At 34.3% G+C, this 12,484-nt stretch overlaps 1 protein-coding gene across 2 annotated transcripts in view; it reads right to left on the reverse strand.

The window, feature by feature from the left end:
• GLRA3 (glycine receptor alpha 3) overlaps positions 1-12,484 on the reverse strand; it is a 195,041-nt gene that overhangs the window by 71,816 nt on the left and 110,741 nt on the right. For both annotated transcript variants that reach the window (XM_025873986.2, XM_025873985.2), the window contains exon 4: positions 6,743-6,966. In XM_025873986.2, coding sequence (XP_025729771.1) covers positions 6,743-6,966 — 224 coding nt within the window. The remainder of the gene's footprint in view (positions 1-6,742; positions 6,967-12,484) is intronic.

A 12,484-nucleotide genomic window follows, 5' to 3' on the forward strand; every position in this document is an offset into this window, starting at 1 on the left:
AGTCCATAACACACTAAAATAATTCATAAGGTTCATTCTTCAAGAGCAATTTTCTCCTGGTTCAGCTAGGTTAAGTGATCCTGTATGATCTTGTAGATTTACAAAATTCTCTCTGGAAAAAGGCAACTGTAAAATGAGGTGGACACAATGTTCTCTGTCTTGTGAAAGGGTTCATTAGAAGTTGTATGCACAAGTATATTTTGAACATACGCACATTAATTTTCCAAACATCCAAGGCTCTCGGGACAGCCAGTTTCAAATGTTGGCTTGGAGAATTAATTCTGTGACCTTTTGTATGAAAGTGAATAGCATTCTCAGAATCTTTTCCAAGCTCTCACCATGCATGTGATGTCAAATTCATATCCTGGCTATTTTTCTGGCATAAAATGAGAGACATTACATAATTCTTTAAAAAAGAAGGGCTTGAAAGGAATTATTTGGCAAAGAAAATCACTGTTTGTAGAGCTTCTGTCATAAATCATATCCTGAAAAACATCTGTTTATTGACATTCTTTCTTTTGTTTAAAGTACTATACAATTACTTCTTTAACAACAGACGAATGAAAAAATACATGTCAGCCTGATGGGTGTGATACTGGATTTCTTCATCAAAACTTTATATATAAATTAAAGATACGTTCTGACCACATAAAAGAAAACTAAATCAAAAGGCAATTAATCACATTCTACTGTTTTGGAAATGAATATCTTCTTGTGTAAAAGCGAGGACACTAAGTTCTCTTTCTGAGACAAGACACATAAACAGGATATGGTGTTTTTTATTTTCTCTTAAAAAGTCTTGGCTTAGTGAAGTAGTAATGTTAAAATGGATGACTATAATCTATGACAAACAGTTGACCTGATTAAAATGGAGGTATTGCCCATTTTTTTAAGATTTTATTTATTTGTTTGAGAGAATGAGAGAGAGCACAAGCAAGGGGAGAAGCAAAGGGAGAGGGAGAAGCAGGCTCCCAGCTGAGCAGGGAGCCCAATGCGGGGCTCCATCCCAGGACCCCGGGATCATGACCTGACCCGAAGGCAGACACCTAACAGACTGAGCTACCCAGGTGCCCCAGTATTGCCCATTTTTGAACATGCATTGCCTAGAGTATGGTGTCTATCTCAATCATTAATTAAGTATATACATATATTTAATATATATATAAATATATACATATATATTTTATATTTCATATATTATATATAAATATATTTATATAATATATTTATATATATTAAATATATGTATATATAAAACTATATAAGTATATATATGTTTATATATAATTATATATATATATATAAAACTTTCCTGACACCATTTTTGGCTCTTTATGAAACTGATAAGTATCTTTATTAGTTCCTAATTTTTCTAAATTTAATGTCATAAGAATAATTACCTCTTTTTTTTTAAAGATTCATTTATTTATTTGAGAGAGAGAGAGGGAGAGAACGAGCGAGAGGGGCAGAGAGAATCTCCAGCGGACCCCGTACTCAGCAGAGCCCAATCTCAGCCCAACCCTGAGATCATGACCTGAGCCAAAACCAAAAGCTGGGTGCTCAGCCGACTCTGCCACCCAGGACCCTGAACAATGACCTCTTGATTAACTATCAGCTTTGCAATATTATCTGTAATATCATAATAAAGGTAATACATCTATTGTACTTACTATGTAGTAGACACTATTTTAAAAACTTTACAATTTCTCAACTCACTTATTGCCTCCTACAAATTTGTAAGACAGGTAAACAATATTACCTTATTTTAGAGATGAGGAAACTAAGAGGGCAACTCACCTGGGGCATTACAAAGCAGAGATTAATAGGGCAGAATTTGCAAATCTGGGAGTCCAGTTCTAAATTCTATACTGCTAAGTATACTGCCTTTGAAAGGCAATGAAACATTTTTCATGAAAATGAAAATGGGGTTTTTAATTAAATGATTTTTCAAATTTTATATTTATGTAACACAAGAAATGACATTTCATTCAGCATTATTACACTTAAAGTAAAAGATACATAAGTGATTCTTCCAAAAAAATCAGAGAAATGTAATTAAACTTTAGAAAATATAAGGAGTTTCCCCATTGATTTTATATATTTACTTGAGTGATTTGGTATTTTATTATGATTCTATAAAGATCAAAAAACTCTCAGGAGAGATTAGATTATTGGATTGTAACTAATGTTCTAATCTGGAATTTTGTTGTCATCCGATTTTAGAGATGATTTTAAAGCTTGTCAACCCATCACCAGTGGAATCTCCATGTTGTCGACGGTTCCTTCAGGAAGTTGATGTAAGCTTTTCTTCAGAAAAATATGCATAATCACACACATGCAAAATTCTCCTCAGAAAAATCTATTTTATGGCATTGTAAATTGATTGCCCTTGAATAAACAACATCTTCAAATGCATCTGTTGATAGTTTGCTTTTTCTATTAAAAATTAATATTCAAAATAAATACATATTGTATAAGTAAGCCTTAATTCTTTTCACAACAGAATTTCAAAGAAAGAGTGATTATATTTAGTTTGAATAAAAATTGAAATTGTGTTATGATCTTTGACAAGTCTCTGTGCATAGCACTTTTGATCTAAAATTTCTTCCTATTATTTGATTTCTAATACACTAATGCTCCTTAATATAAGCAGTAAAGCTGGATGTATAAGTATGTATTAGTAGTGTTAGTAAAGTAAGTAGTAGATAATATTAAACTGCCTCTGATGTGCTTCCATTATCTTGTGATGAGGATTTTGCCATCCCCCTTTCCCAAGGGATAAAACAGAAACTTACATTAATAACTTGCAAGTGTCCACACAGTGCTAATTTACAAATTCTGGAGAACACCAGCACTTATACTTTTTGGGGGGCTTTGTTTTCTTTTGAGGAAGATACAAATAACAACTTTACTATCTGTTGTATGCCTGGCACCATGCTGGGGCTTCACATACATTATTTTAGGCTCAAGGTAATTCGCATTTTCACTCTCATGCATGTAAGAAAAATGAGCCTTTCACACGCAGAAACTTGCCCCAAATACAGCTGGTAAATTGTAGAACCTGGATCTGGCTTGGGAGAGACAGTCGTCTGTGGGCCTCTGTGCGTTTTGCTATACCACTTGCTGGATGTGCCAAGACTGTAAGCCCTGGACCATTCTTTTACCTGAGCCATTTCTTGGGGTTGTTTATGCAGCTGCTAGTTTTGAGAGATGAGATAACGTGTTCTTCTGGACAAAGAGGAGGCTTGCTTACCGCTTGCTATAAAGGCAGTGGATTCCCCAAACTCAGTGTTCCACAGCTGGGACACAGATACACAGTGTGTGTTACATCCATCAGGGCCTAATGCTGTGTTCCAGTGAAACTTGAGGGCAAGGGAGAAGTTAGGCAAATTCACTGATGCCCGTGTTGCTTGCTTGCAGTAAGTAATACCTTCCTTTATCTCTGACCCAGCGTTGTGTCTTCTGTCAGCATCCATAAAATAAGTAATAGGCTAATTTTATAAGTAGAGTAAAACCAAATCCCAACTTGGACCATCTAAGGGTCATGCAGCTGGCTCCAAAGCCCTCCCTTGAAAAGGACTTGATTTACAAGTTATCAGTATAATTCATGGATATCATTTAGAAGTTCAAACATTAGAGAAAGCATATAAAAAAACAGTTGTATTTTTGCCCTACCCATCTACCCCCAGTTCAGTTCTAGCTCCTCGGAAGCAGCCTCTCTTTAGACACTCGTCTAAGATTTGCAGTCATATTATCTCAATTGCTATTATATTATGCTTGATTTTTTAAGTTTGTGAAATTGTCTATTAATTTCTTACAAGGAAAAAATTTCTTTTATACCACACTCCATGTATTTAACTCTCCCTTAATACTCAAAATTTAGTTATATAAATATTTATGGTTAAATTAATATTCAGTGTTTACATGTTATGAATAAGTAATTACCGTTCGTGGTTAAGCATAGTAGTTTGCTATAATTATAACTCTCATGTAGCATTTTGTTTTTCCTAGTACGAATAATTGTCTCATTTTAATAGTCAACAAATTCCCTATCAGACCTACAAATTCAACAGACTCCCTAACAGAACTACAAAGTCCCTCTCGATGGTCAATACAGCAGGTAATCTATCAATTCCTTGTTTTTCATGGAAACTTCGGTTTTTTTCTGTTCTTTCTTTCTGGTCACATATTAAGTCTTTGTATTGATGTCCTGATTTTCACATTCTTTCTCCTCTATTCCTTTGTATCTTGATTTTACTTGGGAGATGTCTTCACTTCATCTTCCAAATATTCTACTGATTCTTTTTTTCACTTTGGTTTACTATTTGCTCCTGTTATGGCCTGAATGATTCCTTTTATTCCTTTCTTATTTCATGCATGCAGTTGTCTCATCTGTCCAGAGATTTTTTTTTTTAATTCTCTGCATTTTCTCTTACGGCAATGCTTTTCTCTTTCTTTAATTTTCTCCTCTATTCTCTTCATTTCCTCTGTGTGTTTCTTTTGGCCTCTGCTTCTTTTTTCTTTTTTTTTTTAAGATTTTATTTATTCATTTGAGAAAGACAGAGAGACAGAGAGAGTACAAGCAGGGGGAGAGGGAGAGGGAGAGGGAGAAGCAGACGCCCCGCTAAGCTGGAAGCCCAACATGGGGCTCGACCCCAGGGTCCTGAGACCATGACCCGAGCCGAAGGTGGACGCTTAACCATCTGAGCCACCCAGGCATCCCATGGCCTTTGCTTTGCTTCTTTTTTGATTGTTAATATTATAGAATACTCTCAAATGTCTGTTTTTATTTAAGAATGAGGCAAGAAAAATCATTTGGAACTCAGTTAGTAGCAGATGGTTCATTGAGTAATAGTCTTAACAGTAGGATAATAACATGGCTGTGCAGATTTTTCCTTGGTGGTTCCCCAATTGTCAGTATGTGTAGATATTTTCCCGGAGGTATATTCTTCTGACTGCTACCGCTCAGTGGAAGAAGTTTAGGACTGGCTTTCAGTATTTTAGGGAGAACAAAGGTTTCACCATACAGTGTGCAAACCTCATGTAATCTCCATTTTCTCGGTATAAGGTCACATGACAGATGCCAGCTATGCCTGGAGTCTCTACTCCTGAAGCTCTTGGCACAACCTCTCCCAGATTTTCTGACCTCATTCTGCTCATTTCAGATGGCAAAAAGGTAGTTCCTAATCTGAAGGACATGGACAAGAAAATCAGGAATAGAAAGCTTAGTCTTCTTTCTGCAAGTTTTAAATCAATTCTTGTCCTTTTTTTCTAGCTCCCACTTTCTGAAGTCCTAGCTGTCTTAAATTTCTAAAAGCTCGAGGATATTATTTTCTTCTTTTTGGGTTCCACCACTGTAGCTTAGATTTCAGTTGCGCCTGTTAAGTCACTTTTCACAGTGCATTCATTTTTTAGCGTCCTAAAATACGTCATCATCGCTCATCTGTCACTGTCTTCTTTCCCATCACTTTCATCCTCTGGTGTGCTAATGCCATTTTTATTCCTTACTCGGTTTATTTCTTTGTTTTAGGAGGCTTAAGAAGGAAGTACAGATAAATGGGTAAGTTCAACAGGGCAGGTTGGCCAGGACAGTCTTTAAACAAGCAGGAAAGCCAGGTCTCTCATGAGATATCACAGATGTTCCATTTGTAAACTGAGTGAGAGATTTTTCTTTTCTAGCATAACTTTTGTTAACAAAGAAACTGTTTGCCATTTGAAGATTTTAAAGTCTGTGAGATTTCTAAAAACAACTCACAAAAAATGAATTTAGTCTGATTAAGCGAGTCTGGCTATTACAAACAAAAACTAGGAGCTGAGAGACATCATCTGTTTCGTCTGAACTCATACTGAAAGACAAAAGATGCAATTCAGAATCATTTCATAACTTTTCTCAAAAAAATTGCAAGATACGTAAGCAATTCATAATGCATGGCACCATTTTCCAATTCCAATAAGACTTGATATAAACAATGAAATATCATTAATCTACCCATAAACTAAATAAAGAAAATAATTATGGAAGTTTTAAGATAATAATTTTATTTTAAAATATTTTTCATGTGTGACACAAATCATCAAATATATCCTTTCAAATTGTTATTTATTGATTTTACACCTGTTTGATATTTAATAAACAGACAAAGTTGAAAGGGCCCTAAAGTTCAACAGTCAAGAAATTTTAATATTAGTGTTTATATGTTGGTATTAATTATTGTTATGTTTTGGTATTAGTTTTTAAAAGCTACATAGTCTTCTTAGAAATGCATTATAAATAACTGAAATGTAAATAAGATCTTTTCTAAAGAATGACCAGAGAAACCCAAGGAGATCAAAAAAATACAAATACCTGAAAAATAATTTATGAAAAATGAATCCCAGACAAGTAAATAAAAATATTTCTTCACTGACAAATATTTAAAGAAAGTATGCATTCATAAAAATATAATCACAGTGTATGAATCAGCTATCATTCAATTTGCCTTTAAACTGCCCACCAATTTGGCTGATATTAAGAGGCTGAACCATTTGTTTAAAAAAGTGGATATTTAAGAATTACTCATACAGTTCCTAGATCTGGAATTTGGGTCTATTATTGGTGATCAGACATATTTGGGAAGTGGTATATTAGAGGAACTCAAGTGGAGCAATGATAACACTTACTCAAAAATCTCAAAACACTCATTAAAAAAAAAACAAAACAACAGAGTATTTCACTGAAATCAGGGATTTGTCTATGACTCACCTTATTGAATAAAGAACATTTCCATTCTTGAAAATTCTTAACAGTTTATTGTCTGTAGTAACTTCATGAAAGTTGGCACCCTTTTCATTGGCAAAGAACAAATCAGGTTTCCAAATGGAGTCCAACATGGAAGGGTCTAGGTCTAAAGAGTCATCAGGATATTCACTATATGCAAGGCGAGGATCATTCCATTTCTGACGGAGAAAGATATTCACTCTGTAATCCTATGATAAAAGAAAGAAAAGAAAAAAAAAATCTGCTTTAAAAGTTTAGAATCCTATGTGCTATTCTTTGGGCACCTCTGAATTTTAGCAAAAGCCACTGACATCCTTGTGAGCTTTCCATACCCCACAATCCTCACTCATTACTATTGGCAAAAGTCATTTTAGTTACAAGGCTTTGCTCATGTTTTTATTCATCTCTATGTCTTTAAAGAAAAGGTCACAGAAGAGTACAATTTTATTCTGCTTATATTTTGCCATTCCGTTCAAATTTCACTCTCCCGGTTTGTCAGAATAAAATGTTGGATTGCTATCAGACACTTGAAATAAAATATTTTCAGCTTTGCATTTATTTTCTAAAACCATTTCTTTTAGTAGATATCCAATAGCATCCAGAATGCATTTAGTGAAATTTTCTTGAAAGCTGTTTTATAAAAGTGATTATATATGCTTCTTTACAATGAAGACACATTTCCTCATGTTTAATATAGCATATAAGTTCCATGAAACAAGTGCTTTGGGAAAAATAAAAGGTGATTTTGAAGTAATGAAAGAATAATAAAGTAACATTATTGCCAGTAATTCTTTAAGAAGATTTGGCTGAAGAGTTTTCCCGATTAGACTATTCATAGTTGGCTTAAAAAGGGGAAGAGTCAAAGATTTCAATCAAATTCTTGCTCACAATTTCTGGACTAATGTACAGAATGACATAGATTCATAGCCAGGTGTATGTGTGGGTTTTGTACACAAGTAGGTGAGCATAAGCACTACCTATGACTTTGTAATTTTCCCCTTAGATTTTTGAAGTAAGTGAATAAATTAAACATGCAGTCTTCGTTATAAGCGTGAGTAAAGTGAACATTTTAGGAAGATTTTATTTCCATGGAAAATAGCCAAGGCTGGAGATATTCAGAGAAACTGAACACCAGTTTTCATCAATTTTTTTATTCCTTGAAAACCAAATTACCAGTTAACAGAATATAATAGCCAAGCAATCACAAAGAATGTCTCCATAATATCAGGCCTGGTAGATTGCTTCTTTTGCAGGGTGGTCAAATTCAGAGTAGTGAACGTTGCAAATATTTATGTTCCCTGGATTATTATCTGTGCACTGAGACCCTTATCTTCTAACTGTAACTGAGGTTACATACCAGATAATATTTTTTTCTGCTTGCTAGGTGCCCCATGTATCTTCCAAAGTGACAATGGAACAGAGTTCACTTCAGCTTTTTACCACAAAGTTCACGATAATGTGGAAATCTCACCAGCCACAAGGATCTGCAGAACCTGTAAATGCGGATATATGAACAAGCTTCTCCCAGCCAAAGACAGGTCATCCTCTCTTAGCCTAGAGTTCAGAATGCCAAGAAGCATAGCTCCCTGGTCGATGGCCAGTTCTTGCATCCCTAATTACTCTGTAGTCTGTGCCTCAACCCTAATTACCGCCAAAGGAATAGGTGATCGGACTGAAGTCAGTTTCTCTCTGCCTTAACTATAGGACAAAATGAAAGCAACTCCAGTTATAATGATACCAGCCAGGAAAAATAACTGACAAGTAAGGAATTTCCTTTGGACCCATTCTTAAGATTTTTTATATATATACAATTTTATATAATTGAGACAGTCTGCAAGTGTTCCCCACTGTGAGGCTAAAATAAAAGTACGTTTAAGCTACAGTATATGTAATAAAATTTGGTTGAGTCTCCTGATTCTATGCTCTTGGTTTAATGATAATTTTATAGACATAATCTTGGATCTTCCAGGAACACTTTTTTTTTTTTTGCTACAGGAATGAGCTAAAAAACAAAACACAACAGAACAAAAAAACCCACAAAAACAAAAACCACCCAGGTATCCTTCAGTTTCTGTTTCTAAATTACACAAGGCAGAAATCAACTGTCACCTGTCACCGAGGCCAAATGTTATCCTATATCCATTGTGCTCTTTCTGTGAATAACCAGAAATATCTTTGTTTACAAACACATTTAGGTCTTCGGTTTAGGGCCAGGATCCAAAGCAAAACTCAAAAATGACCATCTCCTGAAAGCCTAGAAACTGAGGTTTTAACAGTTCTCGCAGTTTGGGTTTTAACCTGCCTGCAAATGAACATTGTTCTGCGAAGCTTCCCTATTAAACAACCAAATTCAGCATTTTGAAAATAAATTTTTAAAGCTTATTCCTCATAGCCAGTGTATCCCACTTATACTGGGCAACTAATATTATTTGTGCATCCTGATCATTTGTGAAAATGTGCAAAGAGTAAATAAAATGACATAGTCAAATAATGCCACCTAAAAGAAGTCCTTGTAACTTGATTTGCAATAGCTTGCCTATACTAAATGACCGTGAACTAAAGCAGGAAACAATTTTGCAAAATAGAGATAATGGATGTGTATGCAGCACATGCAAAAAATTTTAAAATAGACTTACTAAAGTTGGTTTAAAATGCAATCATTCCTGACTATATGTAAAATAAAGACTAATTGTTTTATTAATGGAATTCTCCCTATTCACCTGGGCTATGCCCTATGAGGGTGAAAATGTAGAAAGGTTATATGTGAGTAAAAAGAAAAAGACAATAATAAATATGAGATAATATATTTGAAAATGAAATAAATATTTATATTTCACATTTCTGAAAATCTAGACATGTATTGAATTCATTCTTAAGTCTTATAAGGCACCTAAATTGACTTTTATGTGGAATCATAAAATTTTAGGACAAAGACATTTAATGATTCTTTCCTCTACAAACTCCTACAGTAAAACCTTCAGAAGTTAATCTTATTTTTCATCATTTTTTCATGTTACATGATAAATAATATTTATTATATGTTATACCATATTAGTATCAGCCTTATCTACCGCCAAAGGAATAGGTGATCAGACTGAAGTCAGTTTCTCTCTGCCTTAATTATAGGAGAAGATGAAAGCAACTCCAGTTATAATGATGTTTGTCAGGAAAAATAACTGGAAAGTTATATGTTAACTATATGTTATATAGTTATATGTATATGTTATACTATATTAGTATATTATTAATATTGTACAGTAACAGTGATGAAATATAGTTCTTATTTCATAATATAAAAAGACTAATTTTGACATTTCAGAAGTCAAAATTTCTTATTATTAGAAGAGAAGGATACACTTTATTCTAATTAGTTTAATTTTTTAAGAAAATATTTTGCTGACAAAAGTAAAATTATATTTCATGTTTGGTTTTGAAATAAGTATCCATTAAAATGTAGTTTAAATTGCATCTGTATGTCACATAGTAAATAATAGAACTTATATTTGAAATCTTACGTTATGAGGTACAAAAAATAATAATTCCATTAGGCAAATTGTATAATGGTTTATATACTAGACTCAGGAAGTAAGTTTTCTTAGGATGGAATCTCAACTCTCCCAGTGAGATAGCTTTCTAATCTCCCCGTGTCTTGTTTTTTCTTCTGTAAAATAGAGAGAGTTACAATAGTACTTCCTCTCAGACAGGTGCTTTGAGCATTGGCTTGATCCACACAGAGTACTTAGAACCGCACTCATTAAATACTAGCTTTTAGAGCCTCAAAACTAAAATTCACATTAAGTACAAATTTGGTTGTTTTTTCTCCTTATAAATTAGTTTTTGAAATAATAGGGGCATTTTGATATGCCATATAAGAATTTGGGGCAGATAATTATAATGTTGAACCTGGTGAATATTATCTTATGGAAAATTTTCAAACCAGTGTGATAAGCTTATCATTAACTTTTTGTATTAACTTTTGCGTTTCAACTTAATATATTTTGTATTTCCTGTCTTTATTTAATTGCCCCTCCTCCCCTTCTCTCTATATAATTGGTTTGTGTTCCAAGGCCCTTTTCCATAATGGGAAATATCACTTCACTTTGTGCCAGATGTTTTACTAGTTGCTTCGTGGATTACTCCTGCCATCCTCATAGAAAATCTATGAGGTAGGTATTATTATTTGCCCAATTTTACAGATGTGGACTATGGGACAAAGATAGGCCAAGTAACTTCAACATGATTACAGAGCTAATAGGTGGCAGAGTTGTAATCCAGACCCCTACATTCTGGTTTCAGAGCTTTAAAGGATACATTGCCTTGTATGCAAAACAACTGTTTTCTAAACTAATGCAAAGATTCTGGGTTTATGTGGTTTATGTTTGTGGTTTCTTGTTGTTGTTGTTTGTTTTGTTTCCTTTTTGATTTTTGTAAGGAATTTGGGGGTTTGCTGATCAACATCTTTACTGATAGGAAACTACACGCCCTATAACGAAATGTTATTCAGTTAAATCTAATAGATGCCAGGTTGTCATTTTTCCAAAATAGGTACCCTGGGGAAAGACCAAACTCAGTAAAAATCACAACCCAGTGTAGCACCTAAAATAACATAGAATACAATATTCATCTTTGGCTGTATAGGGGAGTATAGGATTGCTAGAAACTAACTAAAATGACCAATTAGAAAAAATGTAAGGAAAATAATCATCAAATGTTAACAAAAGTTGTTAAGTGCTTCTCTTCCCTCTGGTCTACAGTTCGGGTAAGTCTGAAGTTCCCTAGTGCTTTCAGGTCATTTCCAATTCAGCAGACTTCTCTCACTTCTTCCTTTTCTCCCTGCCTTCTCACTTATTTCTGCCCTCCTTGCTTCTCTGTTTCTTTCTATCTCTGTGTCTGTCTTCCTCTTTCCTCCTCCACCACTCCCCCATACACGTACACACGCACTGCTTCTGCAGGACTAGGCACCACATTTCTATACTGGTGATGTGTGCAAGTGGTTTTCTGTTGCATCCTTATAGAGCAAAGGAAACAGGTCTTTACAACACTTTCACTATTAATACCTTGATGTCTTTGTTTTTTTCTTTTCTTTATCCTACACATTTTCATGTAGTTGAAATTATATTGGACAAGTGTTTTTGCATCTTTCATTTTCACTTAATGAATTTTATGCATTTTTTGTATTCTTAATCATTATTCCAATAGTTATATGATACATTTTCCTCTTCGTTTTTTTTAGGTTTTTACTTAAATTCCAGCATAGTTAACATAGAGTGTAATATTAATTTCATGTGTACAATATAGTGATTCAACACTTCCATACAACACCGGGTGCTCATCACAACAAGTGCACTCCTTAATCCCCATCACCTATGTCACCCATCCCCTCACCCACCTCCCCCATGGTAACCATCAGTTTGTTTTCTACAGTTAAGAGTCTGTTTCTTGGTTTGCCCCCTCTCTTTCTTTTTTCCTCTCTTTGCTCCTTTGTTTTGTTGGTGCATTTTTCTTACACAAATAATTTTTCATGTGACTGATTAGGGTATAGAACATACAGAATCATGGATTGGCAAAAAACTTAAATGTGTTGATTAATTTACTATAATTAAACATCTTTTTTGGGGGGGCGGAGCAAGATGGCGGAGGAGTAGGAGACCTAGATTTCGTCTGGTCTCAGGAATTCAGCTGAATAGGGATCAAACCATTCTGAACACCTACGAACTCAACAGGAGA

Source organism: Callorhinus ursinus, unplaced genomic scaffold, assembly GCF_003265705.2.
Source record: "Callorhinus ursinus isolate GAN/ISIS: 27379988/994484 unplaced genomic scaffold, GSC_fseal_2.0 scaffold4, whole genome shotgun sequence".
In the NCBI taxonomy this organism is placed as follows: domain Eukaryota; kingdom Metazoa; phylum Chordata; class Mammalia; order Carnivora; family Otariidae; genus Callorhinus; species Callorhinus ursinus.